General features: G+C 38.0%; 1 protein-coding gene across 3 annotated transcripts; it reads right to left on the minus strand.

The window, feature by feature from the left end:
• Positions 1-4441: 4441 nt before the first annotated feature.
• Positions 4442-19473, minus strand: CENPN (centromere protein N). 3 transcript variants are annotated; one of them, XM_070397894.1, is made up of 11 exons: positions 19385-19473; positions 18153-18333; positions 16895-16940; positions 14921-14980; positions 14429-14505; positions 11841-12017; positions 9987-10088; positions 8253-8316; positions 7643-7755; positions 5287-5413; positions 4442-5045 (listed from the first exon to the last, which is right to left on the minus strand). In XM_070397894.1, the coding sequence occupies exons 2-11, from the start codon at positions 18321-18323 to the stop codon at positions 4963-4965; spliced, it is 1020 nt and encodes a 339-aa protein (XP_070253995.1). In that variant the 5' UTR covers positions 18324-18333; positions 19385-19473; the 3' UTR covers positions 4442-4962. The 3 variants fall into 3 exon arrangements, with proteins under 3 accessions (XP_070253995.1, XP_070253996.1, XP_070253994.1); XM_070397895.1 differs by lacking the exon at positions 19385-19473 and adding an exon at positions 19020-19095; XM_070397893.1 differs by lacking the exon at positions 19385-19473 and adding an exon at positions 18948-19057.
• Positions 19474-19539: the final 66 nt, after the last annotated feature.

Genomic DNA, 19539 nt, shown 5'->3' on the forward strand with positions numbered 1-19539 from the left:
CAATACTTAATAACATGCTATTCAGTTTCCAAGTGTTTGGGTATTTGGGGTTGTTTTTATTGTAGTTTATTTCTAATATTATGCCCTTGTGGTCTGAGAAGATGCTTGGTATGATTTCAGTCTTCTTGAATTTGGGGAGACTTTGTTTGTGACCCAATATGTGGTCTATTTTTGAACGTGTCTTATGAGCACTTGAGTAGAATGTATATTCCGTGACCTTGGGGTGAAGCATTCTGAAGATGTCAATTAAGTCCATCTGATCTAGTGAGTCATTTAGGATTGCTGTTTCTTTGCTGATTATTTGTCTAGAAGATTTATCCAGTGATGTCAGTGGTGTATTAAAGTCCCCTACTATGATTGTATTGTTGTTGATCTCTCCTTTGATATCTTTTAGGAGTTTTTTTTATGTATTTGGGTGCTCCTGCATTGGGTGCATAAATGTTTACCAGGGTTATATCTTCTTGTTGTATTGATCCCTTTAGTATTATGAAGTGGTCTTCCTTATCTCTTGTTATGGCCTTCACTTTGAGGTCTATTTTGTCCGTTATAAGTATTGCTACCCCAGCTTTCTTTTCATTTCCATTTGCCTGAAAGCTATTTTTCCATCCCTTCACTTTCAGTCTGTGTGAGTCCCTTCTTCTGAGGTGGATCTCTTGTAGACAGCAAATGTATGGGTCATGTTTTTTTATCCATTCAGCCACTCAATGTCTTTTGGTTGGAGCATTTAGGCCGTTTACGTTTAAAGTTATTATCGAAAGGTACTTGTTTGTAGCCATTTCTTTTTTGGTGTGTGTGTGGCTGTTTTCTTTCTGAGCTTTTTATTTCTTCTTTTTACACCAGTCCCTTTAGCATTTCTTGCATTGCTGGCTTGGTGGTGATAAACTCCCTTAGACTTTTTTTTGTCTGTGAAACTTCTTATTTCCCCTTCAATTTTGAATGATAGCCTTGATGGATAGAGTATTCTTGGATTCAGTCCTTTGCTTTGCATCACTTTGTAGATTTCCGTCCATTCTTTTCTGGCCTGATGTGTTTCTGTTGAGAAATCATTTGATAATCTAATGGGAGATCCCTTGTATATAACTTTCCATCTCTCTCTTGCAGCCTGTAAGATTCTCTTTGTCCTGAACATTTGCCATGGTAATTATGATGTGTCTTGGTGTGGGTCTTTTCGGGTTCACCTTGTTTGGGGATCTCTGGGCTTGTGTGACTTTTTTCTTCCCCACCTCAGGGAAGTTTTCTGATATTATTTCTTCGAATAGGTTTTCTAATCCTTGTTCCTCTTTCTGTTGTTCTGGCACCCCTATTATTCGTATGTTGTTTCGTTTCATGTTGTCACAAAGCTCCCTTAGGTTCTCCTCCTGTTTTTTAATTTTTTTTTTTTCCAATTGCAGTACAGTTTGGGTGTGTTTTGCTTCCTTGTCTTCTAATTCACTAATTCGGTCCTCCACTTCTTCTAGTCTACTGTTGATACTTTCAATGGTGTTTTTTATTGCAGCTATATCACTCTTCATTTCTTCTTGGGTCTTACATAAGTTATTCATTTTTTCATCTGTTTCTTCTTGCTTCTTGCATAAGTTGTTGATTTTTTCCTCCATCCGGTTTATGCACTCTAGGACCCTTATTCTGAATTCTTTTTCTGTCATTTTGAATGCCTCTATATCACTCAGCTGCTTTTCTGGTGAGTCCTCCTTTTCTTTCCTTTGGGGGTTTCTTTGTCTACCCATGTTTGATCTCACTGACATATCTAGATGTTGAGTCGTTCAGTGGCTGCTCCCTGGGTAGCAGTGGCTCCTCGGGCGGTTGTGGTAGCAGCTGCTCCTCAGTTGGTAGCAGCTCCTCTGGCGGGTGCTGTTCACAGCTGTTGTGGCTCTTCTGGCTGGTTGGGGGAGGCTTCACGTACAGCTGCTGTTCCTCAGACAGAGGGTGTGGTGATCAGGTAGCTGCTGTTGCTTGGATCTTTCTGTGAGAAGCAGGACTCCACGTAGTCACACCGTTCCAGATCCGGTGTCTCCGGGTTAGCCGATCTCTGGATGCCGGGTCTTTGGGTGTACAGTATACATTTCCAAAAATCAGCTGCTCAAGATGGCGCGGTCTCCGCGGCTGAGCCGGCGATCTGGGAGAGATTTCAGCCGCAGTCTCCAACTTTCAATGTGCTTTCTCAAGGATTCCTCCGCCGTTCCCGGCTGCAAACTGTCTCTCAGCTGAATATCCTCTGCTTATTCGGGCTGTATGTTACCCGCTTCAGCTGCTCACCCTAACAGTTCCGGGACAAGGCACGGGACACGTCCGTATTTACCTCCGCCATTTTTTCTCTCCTGAGAAATAAATTTTTTGTTTAAAGGGGAGCAGCTATATCTTTGATATCACTAGATTTGTTTTTCAATATTTTTATGTGAAATCATTCAACATTTTTATATTAGCATATGTATTATTTTTCTATTGCTGCAATAACTAATTTCCACAAAATCTGTGGCTTAAAACACAGATTTGTTATTGTTGAAGGAACTCAAAAAGAGCCTGGAAGCTTTGGCTAGAAATAAATGATAAGGACTTATTCAAGGGTCTTGGAGTTTGCAAGCTAGGAACACAGCAAGGCAAAAAAGTGTTCCAAAGCAGAAAGAAAAGTTAAGTTCTTATAATAAAAAGTACAGTCTTGAAAATTATCAGTCCTGCATTCTTAGCCTTACAACTGATCCAGGATGATTATCAGTCATATGTCAGGGCAGTCAGGGTGATGGATGCCAGGTTTGGTCACATCCTCTGGTCTGGATAATGGATGTCAGGTGAATGTATGAGTCCTTCAGAGGGTAATCAGGTAGTCTGGGTACCTGAGTCCTTCAGGGGATAAACAGGGTTATCTAGAAGTCCATTTGTAAATCCAAGCATTGACACAGGACTGAAAAGTTAAAAAAAAGTTTATGTTACCAGGTTAGAACAAGAATGGAATCTTTTATGCCTCAAACTTCATGTTAATTTTAGCAGCTTAGTTAAAATGACTCCATCTTATATATTCCCCATCTTCACTCTTTCTTCATTATCTGACAGTTCTAGAGATTAGAAGTCTAGAATGATCCTAGCTACCAGACCAGGATCAAGGAGTTGGCAGGGCTGCATTTCTTCTGGAGGCTCCGTGGAAGTAGCTTGCCTCTTCCAGCTTCTCAAAGTCAGTAATGGTGAGCTGAGTCGTTATATCACTCTGATTTCTTCAGTAGTCATATCTCCTTTTGTTTTCTTCTCTTCCATTTTTGAGTACCCTAATAATTACATTGGGTGCATTCAGGAACTCTCCTCATTTGCAAAATCCCTTTGCTTTTAAGGTAACATACAGATTCCAGGGATTAGGGTGTGGGCATCTTTGAACAGGGGGTATTATTCTGCCCACCAAAGGAATTATGATTTAATAAGTACCATGGGCCAAAAAAAATCATATCTATGTGTGGGACAGGATCCATGGGCTATTGTTCTTTTCAGCATGGAGTCTAGAGTGCAGGCTCTGAGGTCTGACTGCCTGAGGTTAATGTGGGATCAGCCACTTACTAGCTAGGCTAAGCTTTGTTATTCACTTAAGTAGAATAAGACTAGTACTGCTGCCTGCCTTGAAGGATTGTTATGAAAATAAAAAATAGATATAAAATACTTAGCAGTGTCTGCCATATATTTAAGGGCTTAATTAGTGTTAGCTAGTATTCATTTTTAGAGATTCTACCTAATGTAAAATTAAATAAATTCCTAATTAGAAAAGATACAAAAATCCCACTGCATTATTCTGAATCAATTTCTTTTCCCTAATTTTACATTAGGCAGTAAATACCTTGGCTATAGAGGTCCTTGAATGTATATTTACTGCTCCATCTGTTCTCAAGACTACATTTGAATACAGTATGTGTGTCTGGGCCATCAAGACATAATAGGTAAGAGTTCCCTGTATTCTCATTTCCTTAAGCAGTTACCTCTGTCTGGGAGGGCCTCAGTGTGCAGCCTCAAGTGATTCCACTATAGACTGGATAATATGATTAGCATCTTCTTTCAGGTTCCAGTTGCACACCCTTGCCAAGCACCAAGGTGAGCTGTGAGCTGTGAGCTGTGAGAAGCCAACCCAAGAACATGCAGCACCTCTATGCAGACCTAACACAGCCATTCAGGCACTGAGCAGAAGTGCCTGCCCTGTGTGTACAGATGCTTTAAATCACAATGGTGATCCATAAGAAAATTAGCATTAAGCCCTTGCAGACTCAGTGCCTCACTCTAAGATAACCAAAGTGTCTTTGCTATTGCTAATTAAACCTAAAAACATATTTTTCACATAAAATCCCTACAGTCTGTAGAAAATACCATTGTATTATAAAGCATACTTTAACTCCTTTTTCTGATTGTATTTATGTATCTGTACAATAAGCCTCTTTTTGATTTCCATCAGTTTTTAAATATCTTTATTCACAAATCAGTATAAAATTGGTCAGTTTGAATGTCATATGTATGATAAAATAGGTTATGCAAAGTATATTTACAATGAAACCATTATTTTATATAACTAAATCATCTGATACACTACCTCCTGCAATAACAACTTAATGGACCCAAGTCTACCCTCTGAATGTACTAAGTTTATGATTCTAGAAAGTTTTGAATTGGGTATAGTTTCTTGGTATTTCTTTATGTGATCCAAAGCTCAAGAGAAAATTCCTAAAAACTAGCAATTGGAACCAGACCTCTCTAGGATAGAGGAGAGACAGGTGTGAGAAAAAGGACATCCTGTCACTTAAAGACCCACAACTGCTATGCTTTGCAGGATATGAGGAAGAGGGAGCACACAGTGGAAGAGGAAATAATCATTCCCAACAATTATATTGAACATTTTAAAATTGTCAATATTAAGGGTTCATGTTTAAAATAGCTAGCCATGAAGTGAAATATGTATGCAATATAGTCAGGGAGATGTGATGCTTACAAACCATGTGTGTCTTATTTATCTTTAATTTTAAAATAATTCATTCTTTTTTGGGGTATGCAAGTGAGCAATGGAGAAAGTGGTGCATCTGCAATACCTGAAATTAAAAAAAGAAAAATAGACAATTACAATAATCACAGGACAAAGATTTGAGCCAGTTTAAAAATGGGCAAGATCATAGACCCTCATTATGTGCAGAAGCAGAATATGCAATACGGGGTAAGATGGGATACCAGACTGGTCACGAGAAAGCTCAGAGGTAATTAGTCAGCAAAGGGAGGTTTAAATGTAGGTATGCTGTTAATTGTTCTAGCTTGCAAAATAAACTGACTACTTACCTGCTGGTGCTAAGGATTTCAATGCTTCCAGAAGATTAGGGCTAGAGAACTTTACTAGGCACCGGAGAGGTTCTTTTCTTTCAGCCAAGATGCCCCTATTTAAGTCACTTTTGAATTTTGTTTCAAGCTGTCAACAAATATATTTATAAATGACTATTAAATATATCAGTTGGAATGGCAACATGTAACAAAACTGAATTACTCATTTCACTAATTATTATCACCAAGTAATACAGGGCTTAATGGATGAGAGAAGCATTAATTTGCTAACTGAAAATGTAGAGGGCAACCAGCATATCAAACGATAGAACACACAAAATGCTAAGTGTGCACAGTGCCTGACACACAGGAGACCTTGGATGGCAGTTTCGCCTGCAGGTGTCCTATTTTGCATTTTTTTAAAAAAAATATTTTTATTGATGTCAGAGAGGAAGAGAAAGGGAGAGAGAGATAGAAACATCAATGATGAGAGAGAATCATTGATTGGCTGCCTCTTGCACACCCCCTACTGGAGATCGAGTCCGCAACCTGGGCATGTGCCCTTGGCCAGAATTGTATCTGTACAACCTGGGACCCTTCAGTCTGTAGGCTGATGCTCTATCCAGTGAGCCAAACCAGGTAGGGCCTATTTTGCATTCTTAATGGAAAATTAGCACTATCTTTTGTAACCTGTTATTTCAATATAAAAATGTCATGTCTTTTGAATCACTACCATGATTTCTTTTTTATTTCTCATTATGGAAGATTTAAAAAAAAACATACATAAGTAAGGCACACAGTATAATGAGTCCCATGTGCATATCACCGAGCTGAAACAATGATCAACTAATGGTCAGTATTTTTTCATTTATTATCTTTCTTCCCATTCCCTACAGCCCACCCACACTGGATTATTCTGAAGCAAATCCAGGACATCATAGTATTCCATCTGTAAATATTTCAGTATGTATCTAAAAACACCTAAAAAGGACTCTTTTCATCCTCTTACATTACCACACATAAAAAAATTAATATTATCAAATATCCAAGTATTGCTAATTTAATAGGTACTTGGCTCTTAGATTCTAATTTCAATTTCTTTTAAAACTTAAAGTGATCCTTCGCATTTAGAGGCAGTATGTTGAAATTGAAGACTGAGTAATGCCTACAACTAACTCAAATGGTTCAGCATCAAGAAAGAAAAAGAAAGCAACTGTGGCAAAATGTTAACAACTGGTGAATTGAAGCAAAGGGGACATGGATATTCACTGTAATATTCTTGCAAGTTTTCTGAAGGTTTGACATTTTTCAAAATAGGAAGTGGGGGAAAATTAGTAGCAGGTATGCATCAATGTGCACCTTGACTTATAGAATAGAGCCATTCTAAGATATATGTAAAAGGAAATTTTGTAGATTAAATCTTCTGTATACTCCTTCAGTGGATCTCTAACTTTAGTGTGCAAAATTAGCTAGAGAGGGCTTGTAAAACCAGATGGCTGGGTCCCACCTGCAGAATTCTGATCCATTAGGACTAAAGTGGGGCCGAGAATCCACATTTCTTATCTATTCCCAAGTGATGCTGGTACCGCTGGTCCAGGGACCACACTTTGAGAACCAGTGTCCCACAATATGAGCTTTCTAAAGGAACTGGATTAAAACCTGCCATTCAGGGAACCAAACTTGAAAGGTGTTAATGAGCTATTCGTACTGAAAACACATCACACCAAATAAGCATTAGGCCTAAATGAGCAGATCTATGGCAGATTTGAAGTGTGGCCTGTAGGGGCACTAAGCAGAAAGAATTTTAATGAGGTGTTTAAGGGGAGGAGAGTGTTGTATGAACATGAGTATGAGATTAATGATCATGACAAAATCTTGAATTCTTGTAATGGTGGCAATGGGTTTGTCCCTGACACTGGTCTTCTTGGTGGGCAGTGGTACACTTCTGGGATGAGCTAGGTTTACAAAAACTAACTAGGCTACTGGTTTTTTCTCCATGTGATACCAACTGGACTATATAATGACTTATTTATTCACTCTTTTATTCAACAAGTCTTTATGAGGACCCACTGCATTGTAAGTATTGTTCTAGGTATGGATGGATTAGAAAGGTATAGCCTACAATTTTTCCCCCTCAAAAATAATAGATCACAGCCAGTTATAATTAATTGAATATGAAAGATGAAATAAAAAGGCAAACTTAAAATTTCCAAAGGTCTTCTTTATTAATAGAGAAACTTACTAAATATTATATAAATTGATTATATAAAATTAAAGTGACAAATGAATAAGGACGTTTCTTAGAACCAGTTCACTTAGATGTTTTATTCTCTTAAAAAATATTGATAACTGTAGATAGTTTATAGCAATGTCCTACCTTATACTGTGCACATTCTAGTCTTGGTTGAGGATAGTCTCCGAAAATTTCTTGAGTCACTCTTTGTACTCTGTCTTTTTCTATTATGTTTTCATGAATGATCCTTGAATCCACTATAGATGGAAGATTTCAAATAAAAGAGCTGTTAGGAGTATATTTCATCCTTAAATTATCCCCCTTTAATTCCTAACCTTTCAACTTGCTTGTATAATTTAAAGATAATGTTTACAGGTTCTTCTCTTGATTGTAATATTTTCTTATTGTAGAAAAATTGGAAAGCACTGATAAAAAAGTAAATAAAAGCCACTCATAATTCTACCACACAGAAATAAGTACTGTTAACATTTTATATATTCCTGTATAGCCCTTTTTCAGAGAATAAAAAGTGTATTTTTTAAACTGGGATTATAAAATACACAAATTTTCTTTCCTGCTTTCTTTACTTAACATGAAATCAATAGCCGTTCCTATGCCATTGGAAAGCCATAAAAATGTTTCAGAATGGCTGTACCATTTCATTTTATTGCCAACAATTTGCTAAGAGATAGAAAAATTTTCATTTTTAAAAGTGTACTTTCAAATTTCAGTTTTTGTTTTAAAACACACATACTGTTTATATCTAGCCCAAGGTTTCTTTCTTGTAGAGGTGTAGTAGCGTTGTGAGTTTCAAAAGTCTAGAGAGAAAAAAGAAAAAGTGAATGTTTTCCTGATTTTAACACCTTGAAGTCCAGCTATTATTTGTTTTAGTACATAAAAGTATGTCAAGTTTTACCTATTTTTTTTTGTTAATCCTCACCCAAGGATTTTTCCCCCCAGTGATTTTTAAAGAGAGTAGAAGGAACAGAAAGGGAGAGAGAGAGAAACACTAACGCGAGAGAGACACATCGATTGGTTGCCTCCCGTACACACCCTGACTGGGGCCAGGAACGAACCTGCAACCCAGGTATGTGCCCCTGATTGGGAATTGAAACTAAGACCCTTCGTTGCTCGGGCCAATGCTCTACCACTGAGCCACACCAGCCAGGGCTCAAATTTTATATTTATTTTTTCAAACAAGAAGAGATTTGAGCCCATATCCAGGCTGAGTGGAGCATTTCTCCTAGAGCAGGATATTGGCAGAGACATCTAGGGTGAGCAACGTGGCTGTTTTGCCTGAGGAGCTCTGTCTATACTTTGTTATCATAAAAATGGACGTGGAAGAAATAGGTGGTGAGTACAAAAGCTAGAGAAATCAGGGCAGAATTTGCAATGTGAAGTTTTAGCTTTATGCTATGTCTTTATAACTCCAAAAAACTCACTCAGATTCCTTTTGTAAAAATAATTTTCCTACTAAAAGTCTGAATTTCTCAAATCCCTTCTCTGACCTTCCCCCACTAAAGCCACTGTTTTTATAATTAAGTATTTGACAATGTGTATTTTCCTAGGAGCAAAACAGTTGATAGCAATTTGATGGGAATGTGGTTGGTAAGAGGGGAGGGGGCTGCTATGGGAGAAAAATCATTAACTAATTTCTTAATGTTAGATATGTTTTCCTTAGAGGGCTTACAGAGAGCCATTACTTCTTTCTATGTAGAACAGATGAAGTATATAAATATAGGGTAGGGCAAAAGTAGGTTTATAATTGTATTAAAACACAAGAGTTTAGTCTTGTATTATTTATTAATCATTGTATTATTTTTCATGTTAACAACTGTAAACCTACTTTTGTCCCACCCTGTATAATATATCTAAGAACTCAAAGATATACATAGGGTATTAATGACCCATCTACAGGAGTCTGAACATATGAGCACACAGATACCATGCACAGGAGCAAATAACCCTGAACCTGTAAGGCCAGATCCATTCCTATAATTAAAAGTAAATGATACATTTAATGCATTTAAATAATTTTAACAAATAAATAAATTGTCGGACTTAATAAACCAATGCTTTTTCCTTTACTTCTAACCCCTGTATCACCTACTGGACTGATGGGACAAAAAATTAATTCTACTTTTCTCCTGCAATAGAAGAGAGTAGTAGAATTAATGTTTTGTAATTAGCTTTAAAAGGCAGTAAATTATTCTAAAGAGAAAATAAACTCTAATTAGAATAGCTGATCTGGAAACTGGGATCTAACAGACTCCAATAACGAATAAGCAGCATAAAACACAAAATATGATCATAAAAAGATGATAGTGAGGCATTTCATTATTTTGTTTCCTGTAATGTTAACAAAGTTTTCTCAGCTTCAGTAGTACCTGAAGGGATCTCCTTTTGTTGTAGGTGAACTTCCCACCTGCTCAGTGGCTTGTAAAGAGAAAATGGAGACTTAACTTTAAACAGTCACTGATGAGCTCACCTGATTATACTGTTTAAAAACAATAGCCTTAAGAGAGTCCAGATATCGGCTTCTGAAGTCCATTTTCACAATCCGATGGTGTTTGCTAGCAACTGTCAGTGCCTTAAAGTGAAAGTTAGAAAGAATATTAGGATTACTGTGTCTATTCCTGTATTTATAGTATTTGTCAAAGTAAAATTAAGAGTGGCAGTAAGTGAATACTTTCTACTTGAGAGTGAAAAGAGAAACCCAGAAAAATGTAATCTCATGTCCTGTTACTCAGCTTTTTTTTTTTATAACATATTTTATTGTTTTTTTACAGAGAGGAAGGGAGAGAGATAGAGAGTTAGAAACATCAATGAGAGAGAAACATCAATCAGCTGCCTCCTGCACACTCCCCACTGGGGATGTGCCCGCAACCCAGGTACATGCCCTTGACCGGAATCGAACCTGGGACCTTTCAGTCCGCAGGCTGACGCTCTATCCACTGAGCCAAACCGGTTTCGGCATTACTCAGCTTTTTTAAAAGACAAAAAAGGCTAATGGCATTAAAATTATCATAAATGCAAAATCTTTTATGCCATTTTTAGAACTGTGTTCCTATTTAAAGTTAGGATTTATAATACATTAAGTTCAGACTTAGGAATAAACTATGAATACTTAAATGTTACCATTTTGGAATACCAGTCATCTAATATTACAATGATATTGCCACACTAAAATGCAAATATGTATACGTTAGGACAAATACTGAAGAAAAAAGTACATATGAAATGCAATTTATAAAAGCTTCCCATTATCTGGAGAAGCAAGTTAGAAGGCAGAAACAGAATGAATAAAATACTTACCTGGAACTAGAGGATAGAGATACGTTTGCCTTAAGATTCACAGTGGAAATAAACATTAGCTTGTGGGGCAATGTTTAAACTAGCTGTGGCAGGGGCGACTCATCTGGCTGTAAGTGGATGAACCACCACTACTAGTATATATTAAGGAGGAAAAGATCCCAAACATAAAGAAGCAGAGTTAAGTGTTAAAGGGAAGTAGAAGCATGTAGCAGAAATCCTTCTGCCATTTCAGTAAACAGCCAAGGAATTTAAATGACAAGCAAGTCTGCCCGCCAGGATCCTAAGGCTCGTAGATCCATACTGTGGAGTGCTTGCTCTACTAGAGATGATGGAGCCTGGATGGTGGAGCTGCTCACCTACAACCAGCTTAAGTGGTAGCTCTGGCACCAACTGAGGTGCCACTGTAGCTGTGGACAGAGAGTGGAAGCAGCAGCAGTTGCCAGGCCTACGTAGGGATGGCTTATTCGGGGGAAAGATGCTAGGAAGCCAGAGCTATAACAAGAAGCAGGCTGTGAGTAGAGGCTCCTTCTTGTGCAAAGAATGTAAGGAAAATGATTACAAATAAAAATAATGTTCATTAATAGGCAAATTATGCAGTCACAAAAAAAGTTGTGAGGTGTATCATATGGAAACACATGGAAATGTTAAAAAAGCAAATGACAGATGATATGCTATTCTGGTTTTTGTAATAAAACATCTGAAAGGAAATAACAAACCTGTTAACAGTAATTATTTTGGGTAAATAGGATTGGGAAAAAGGATATGAAGTTTTAAAAGACTAAGGGTTGATCTTTAAAGACCTCTGTGTTGGTTGAAGTTTTACATTAAATACGCATTACTTCTAGATTAAAAGACAATAATGAAGAGCTCCGAACCAATGCTTATACCACTTTCCCATATGCAGAAGAACCACACTCTTCCTTATTTTAGGAAATCAAGAATTACATGTGGCATTTTACATAGTGCTTAAACCTACATAGACCTTTGAGATAATACAACTTTATAGCTGTAGTAACTGGTTCCATACCTGACCCAGAAGGGGAATGCTGCTCCTCAGCCTGGAAGAAGAAATGAAGGCATACGGAGTCTGGGAATAGTACACCACGTAAGTAGGTTTGTACTGGTTTGGCTTTTTACACTGTGTTCCCCAGGCAATTCGAATCCATACTGCATTCTCTTCAGCGTCCCTGAAGGTGACTGATACCTTATTAAAAAAGAAAATTTAAGTTTCCTAATTAAAATCTTGTAGCACCAACATGTGCTTTCTAGGGGTGAAGGATGTCACTGTAATCTTCCACACAGTCTTTTCTCCTACTTTTCATTACAGTGTTTTGGGAATCTTTGAGAAAATATTTTGTGGTTGTTTTGCAGACATATATATTGCTTTGCAAAGTCTTTTGGAAGAAAAAAAATTAAAAACCTACAATCATGGTGTGGTATCGGAATTTTTCAATAATTTCTTGGGCTTGTCCTGAAAAACTGTTCTTCTACCTGTAAGAGTTCATGAAGGCAGCCTTACAAATGATATTTGTTATAAAATGGAGCCTTTTTTGCATGGAACATAGAACTAGGGTGCACTATTAAATTTAATAGCAACACTAAAATATATATGAATATATATAGGCTTAAAAATATATTAATCCTAATGCTTTTATGCATTTAGCTGAGATGCTACAAATTAAAGGAAAGTTATGTGATGAGAATAGGAAATTCTATTTGGTTTCCATTTCATGGATAAAATGTAGACCTTCCTAAGCTTTTAAATATGACTATCAGTTCATCTGGAATTCAGTAGCCTACTCTTAGTTATTAGCTCCCCCTTGACTCAGCTTTCCCTCGGAGCTCAGACCCTGAAAAGGCAGTACTTGAGACAGATGTGCTTGGCTGGCCCATGTCTCTTCATTCCCACCCTTTTATACCTTACTCCAGTAATTTGGTTGTAATGTGACTGCTGGCATTAAGAAGGCCGTTGCTTTGACTCTGCCCACTCTTTATTTGGCTGCTTTTCTAAATCCCCTTGGTGCATGAGACAAGGAGCCCTCCCCAGTCCTGGGCGTAGAGGGTGCACAGCTGTCTGACCCTCCCTGAGTGAGCAGCACAGCGATTGGTCCCACTACTGCCTTGAGTGGAAGATAGGGTCATATTCTCAATAGCCTCTTTGTGTCACGTTACCAAAATAAAAACACCTGTAAAATCAAGACTAAATAAAATATATGGAGGGAACACTTTAACTAGAGAGAGAAAACTGGTAGCACTCAACATATTCAAGTAGTTTCTCTAGCACAGAATGAGAATCTTTTAAATGAGGGCTCCAAGAAGCCCGTGACCTCCCTGAATTGGATGCACAGTCAGGTATATAAATCTAAGTGTATGTTTTCTGGAGAGACATGCTGTATCACATATCAAAATTTTCATAAGGGTCTATATCTGATCCAAAAAAGGTTTAAAAAAATCAATGGGCTAAAAAAAAAAAAAAAAAAAGATGTCCACAGAATCAGTATAATTCCGAACAGCTGGCTTCCAGGTGTTCCATCTCATATTCTTATAGCAAGATCCTCAGATACCAGGTGTTCCATCTTATATTCTTATAGCAAGATCTTCAGAAAAATGAAGGGGTGGTGATGAAGGGACTCCTACATGAGGGACAAGAAATATTTCCTTCCAAGAGTTTTATGCTTAAAGATGAGCATGGAGAATGGATGTACTTTTACTAGGATTTAGGCATGTTTATAAGCATTAGAGTAGGCATCAGTAGATGAAGGGGTTGAGAATGTGAAAGAAGAGAGAAAAACCAAGATGTAGGCCCTATGGAGGATGTAGGAGATGAGTTCAAAGCACACGAAGAAGGGTCCTTTTAAGAAAGGAGAAAATATGTTCACTGACAAGTGGATGCGTAGAAAGAATGACAAGTTACAAAGGATGAGGCAAAGTGATGGAAAGATCAAAGAATTGTGTATGAAAAAAGAGGGAACACTACTACTCTAAGGAGGACAGCCATAGCATGGCAAATGTGACTTTTTGGCATGCTTTTATATGTAAGGAGGACTGAGACAGAATAACGTGGAGAGAATGAAGGAGAGATTGCCCAAACCTATGACAATAAGGTGGTGCTTGTGGAAATGGAATGGCAGAAAGATTCTGTGGGTGGTTTTCAGCTGCACTGACCATTACAGGAGCCACTAGGCACCCATGGCTATTTAAGTAAAATCTGTTGCAGTTAAATAAGATCCTCAGGAGGGGAGCCCAGCCCATGTGGCTCAGCAGTTGAGCGTCAATCTATGAACCAGGTGGTCACGGTTAATTCCCAGTCAGAGCACATGTCCGGGTTGTGGGCTGATCCCCAGTGTGAGGCGTGCAGGAGGCAGCCGATCAATGATTCTCTCTCATCATTGATATTTCTATATCGCTTTCCCTCTTCCTCTCTCTAAAATCAATTAAAAATATTTTTTAAAAGAGAGAGATGAGCAGAAAGTTTGCATAATAAAAAGTTCTTTCTTGTTATGAACTAGAATAGTATGGAATATTATTATTTGAAATTCTTACAAATAAAAAAAGGTAGTAGCACAGATGCCTGGAATTGAATTTCATTGAAGTTCAGAAAGATTTTAATCTTACATTTTTTAATGCTCTCTGAAGAATTCTCTTAAATGAACTTTTGAATTGTTTCATATCAAAAAGGTCAATATCTTCACCTGTCAAAATGAAAAGAAAAATCAAGAAAAATTAAGGGAGCTACAATGTCTTCAATAAATACATTTCAAAGACCCTGAGGCAAGCATTTGTATAACCTCAAAGAGCAATAATATTCAAATCACAGAGATGCTGCTGGTACTCTGACACAGCATTGCCAAATATATTTTTCATTTTCCCAAAAAAGAGTAATAATCACCTCATTTCGAAAAAAAAGTGATTTAAGAGGAACATACTGCTATTCATTTTTAAATAGCCAAAATATCAAATGTAAATGTTTACATTATTATTACTATTTTTTAGATAAGTTCTTTATTTTTTAAAATATTTATTGTTGAAAGTATTAAATATGTCCCCCCTTTTCCCCATTGAACCCCTTGGCCCGCTAAATGTTTACTTTAAAAGGGAAAATGTTACCTGGTTCTTTAGTCATCTGAAAAACATCCCAAACTTTCTGGTGCCGATGAAATTGAGTATCTGAGAGAGGGAGGAAGAACTTACTGCTATTATATCATAGAACTTTTAAGTACTGTGCTTATGAATTACTATTTTCTCCACCTTCATGTTATTAAAAATAACATGAAGGTGGAGAAAATAGTAGTTTATAAATTCGGTTATACATTTTTATTCAGAGATAAATTTTACATGGATGAAATTTACTCCAAATAAAACACGACATAAAGAATTACTCAATCTAGTAGAGCTTTAGCATTTCCTCTTAAGTCAGATCATTTATTTTATTTCCACACAGAATGCAGCATTTATTGAGCATGCCAGGGATGGTGTGCTCCCCATAACTGGTGTGTGTACTAGCTGGCTGTTCCTTTGTCTGGAGCATTCTTCTTCTAGCTCGTTGCATACTTCATTCCTGCACCTCATCTAGTCTCTAATAAAATGCCTCCTATGCAGTGGCCTACCCTGATCACCCTACCCAAACCGACCCTCCCACCCCACCCTGCTTTAGTTTACTTCATAGCACTTACCATTATCCTACATCACATCATATATTTAGATAGTCATTTGTATACATGTTGTCTCCCCAACTAGAATCCTGTGGAATACACAACTTTGTCTTCTGCACTGTTGTATTCAGTGTCTAGACACTGGCTGGCACTCCGTATTATATCTGATGAATGAATGAATGATATAGAAGACACCCTTCAGGAGTTATAAACTTAAGAGTGTCTTGGAGTAAAAATGGACCTAGGAAGTTATTAAGTTCAATCCCACTACATTATCATCCGGCTTTACTCTGTCCCTGTACTGACCTCCACCTGCATCCCTGTGTCTTTGCACCTAGGACCAAGGTGCTCTGCATCCCATAAAAAGGGGCTGTTGACCCCAACACACAAGGGCACCAACTTACTGTGCTTTTTTTTACTTTCTGTCCTTCCTACAGTTTAGTGGGTTTTTTTTTTGTTTTATATTTGGTGCCTGGTGTCCCCAGATCTCCCTCTCACCCCATTTATAGCAATGGCCTGACAATTCTTGATTCCCTAAGTTTTGTCTAAACAGGTGTAATCTGGCACAATGTGATGCCTGCCCAAGAGACAGCATCTGAAGCGCTTCTGTTCCTTTCTGGTATTTTTTTCTTGACTCTGTATTCCAGAGTTAAGATAGCCTGCTAACTGATCTCTGAATAAGGTTGTTATAATAATAATAGAAATTAAACTTTTTGTTGTAATGATTCCATTAAACATCATGCAAAAGTTCATGATTAAGTGGCAAGGACTTAAATACATGAAGACACTTCCTCAAACAGAACACGTCCTAGGCTAATCTATGATCTTTGTGATATAAACGGTCCACCTCTACTGTTCCCTATCTTACTTAGCAAAGGGCTCCACTGTCCTTCTAGTTGCACCTATAAACCCCAGAGCCATGTGTGCTCCTCCCACTCAGTCCGCCTAAACCAGTGGTCTCCAAGTGGTGGTCCGCGGACCACTGGTGGTCCGTGAGGTCCGAAAGGTTGGTGACTGCTGCCCTAGACCACACCACGTGCAAAGTCCAGTCAGTTTTAATCTTTACATCCCTTACAAGATGCACTATAAGAACAAATTTTCAGAAATATATTTTCAATTCTATTAATATGTACTTATATATGCCAGTCATTGTGCTAAGAACCTTTCAAGCATGATCCCATTTAACCCTCACAACGATCCTGTGCTATATTATTATAATGTTATTATATTAATAAGTGCTATTATTATTTCTATTTACTAGAAGAAGTCTGGGGCCTAGAAAGGCAATGTGACTTGGCAAAGGACACAGGACTGGTAAGCGATAGAGCTGGGATTTTACATACCAGCTCAACTTGAGCCCTTATCTACAATATTACCTCTCTGATGAAACTGTATTGGTTCAATATAAATACAAATCACCAGAACTTACAAATAATGTCTAAAAGGGCAGCATCATTGACATTCGCATGCTTCTCCTGAAAGAAAAGGTAAAATATTCAGTAAACATGGCTATCGGTTTGATTCTACCCTAGAATCACAGCACATTTTAGAATTGCTTAGGACAGACTATGAGCACCCTCTCAATACTTTATTAACTTGTCTCCGATCTACTCTCCCGTTAAGTAACAAATACACCTTCTGATTCACGTTTAGTGCAGGTACTTACACCTGTTCTCCCACAATTTACTCCATTCATCACTTTTAATTTTTGTTTTGTTCTTCTCAACTTCCTCTACAACAGGGCACTACTGACGTTTTGTGTCAGATAATTCTATGTTGTGGAGAGCTGTTGTAAGACATTAAGAAGCGTCCCTGGCCTCTATCCACTGGAATCCAGTAGCACCCCACTCCTACAGTTTTGACAACCAAAAATGTCTCCAGACATTGTACCCTCCAGAAGACAAAATTCATCCCAGCTGAGAACCACTATTTTATGCATTATACATTTATATGTATGCATAGCATATAGTTTTTTTCAATGTGCACACAAACATCTAATTTACTCTTTCTAATGGCTGAATAATATTTTATGTGGAGTATAATCATCTTCTATGTATAGTTGTTTGTTTGCAATTTTTTGTTTTTATAAACAATGCTAGTTAACGTCTTTATTTATATATATTTACATATTTATAACTACATACATATGTTTATCAATTATATTTATATACATTTCTTTATTTTTTATGATTTTACCCACAATAATTTTCAGAAGTGGAACTGCTGGGTCATAAAGTATATTTATTTAAAAGTGACTAAGGGAAGGGTATACTGGAACATGGGAATTCTTTGTACTAGCAAATTTTCTGAAAGTCTGAAATCTTTTTAAAGCAAAAAGCAAATAAATACATAAATACATGTGAAAGAGTATTTCTTTCTACACAACTTGACCAGCACATCTGAGTATTATCTTTTCATCATGGACAATCTCATAGGTATAAAAAGAATACTGCTCATTACTTGTATTGTCTGGTTTTTTCTCACATGGTATTCACTTTTTTCTTAATGATTTGTAAGCAGTTTTGATAAGCTGGAAAGCCAATTAAAAATTAGTGTCTTCTCCACTATAGTAGTACGTAGCCTCATCACTTCACAGCTTAGCAGCTGCCTTAAATCTCTTTGGACAAAGGGAAAAAAGGAAAAACCAAAGCATGAAGTTCAAGATTAATCATTTTGAACATTGTTACCTCACAAAGCATAACCAAGTCATGAACAAGAGATTCCTTTCTCTTCCGGAAGTTTATGGTCTGCAGTTGACTTTCAGACAAAAAATCCCAGGCTTTCAGGATTGTCATCATTTCAGCCATTGGGATTTTCAAGATGGTCCTCTTGATAAACTCGGCAACAATTTCATCCATTTCTTTGGCACTGTAATAAAACAAAAACAGCACAAGTTTAACTTAACAGTTAATTTTTTTAAAAATCATATTTTTAGCCTGGGATTTTGATTTGTAGGTCAAACACCCAAATGTTTATTTTATTGTTTCTCAGGCAATCTGCAAAGTGTTTTAACAAGAGGATTTAATAACTTTCTCCTTAAGCTGTATATTTAAATGTCTTTTAGAGTTTTTAAAAATTAGTGCTCTCTCTCCTTTCTTGGCTAGAGTACTTTGAACTTTTGAAGGCAATAATATGGAAACCATTCATTCATTTACTAATTCATGTAACAAATTAAGGAGCACTTATGCATGCTAGACACACTCAAGTCACCAAGTAGGGCTTGAGATTCTGCATTTTAGAGTGCCTCAGAAGATTCCAAAAATGTTGGGTAAAGTGTGTAGAATGCCATTCTGAAGAATTTTGGTAGAAAGAGCGCACTTAATCTCACTAACAAAGTCGGAAAACTCTTGCGTAAACTCTGATTCCCTGTGATGACCTAATTTCTTATTTCCTAGCATGCAGCTCAGCGCCTGGCTTATAGAAGGTGCTCAAGATATATTTGTTGAATGAACGCATGACAGAAAAGAGCCCTTTTAAGTAACCTTCCTATAGAACTACACCGCCAAAGAACTGCAACAAGGAGCATAAGAAGTAACGCGGGAGGCTGCATGGACCTAAGAGGACGGACGCCAAGGTTAACTGAAAAATCAAAACTCCCAACACTGGGCAAAACAGCAACCTAAGGCTGGGCTAGCCGAGCAGGCCGTCACGTGACCATTCGGAGCGGCTCAGCTCTGACGCACGCCTTCGTAAGCCCCGCCCCCACAGGGGCGGATGTGAGGTCACGACCAAGCGTCATAGCCCTCGCCAGCTTCATCCGTAGTTCCAGCTCTTCTGCCTCCAGCCGGGACCAAGCGCCAGTCTCCCGCCTGGGGGTGTGTGGCAGTCCCAAAAAGTTGCCTCAGAGGCTTGGGATGCGGGTTCTCGGGCCTCCTCCACCCTCTGGGGCCCGATTCCATGCCGTTAGGGGCTCTCTTACCGTTCACATCGCCAGCCACCTCACTTCTTACAGCTGTTCCCGCCCGCTGCGCCTTCAAAGCCACCAATGGCAGTCCCCGCCGCCCTGGAGCCCCGCCCACCGGGGGGGCGCAAACTTTGGACTGTCTCTCCTTCGCAGGGGGCCGCGTGCGGGAA

The sequence above is a fragment of the Myotis yumanensis genome, unplaced genomic scaffold (assembly GCF_028538775.1).
Source record: "Myotis yumanensis isolate MYYU_CA2020_CCGP unplaced genomic scaffold, mMyoYum1.0.hap1 SCAF_18, whole genome shotgun sequence".
Taxonomy (NCBI): Eukaryota; Metazoa; Chordata; class Mammalia; order Chiroptera; family Vespertilionidae; genus Myotis; species Myotis yumanensis.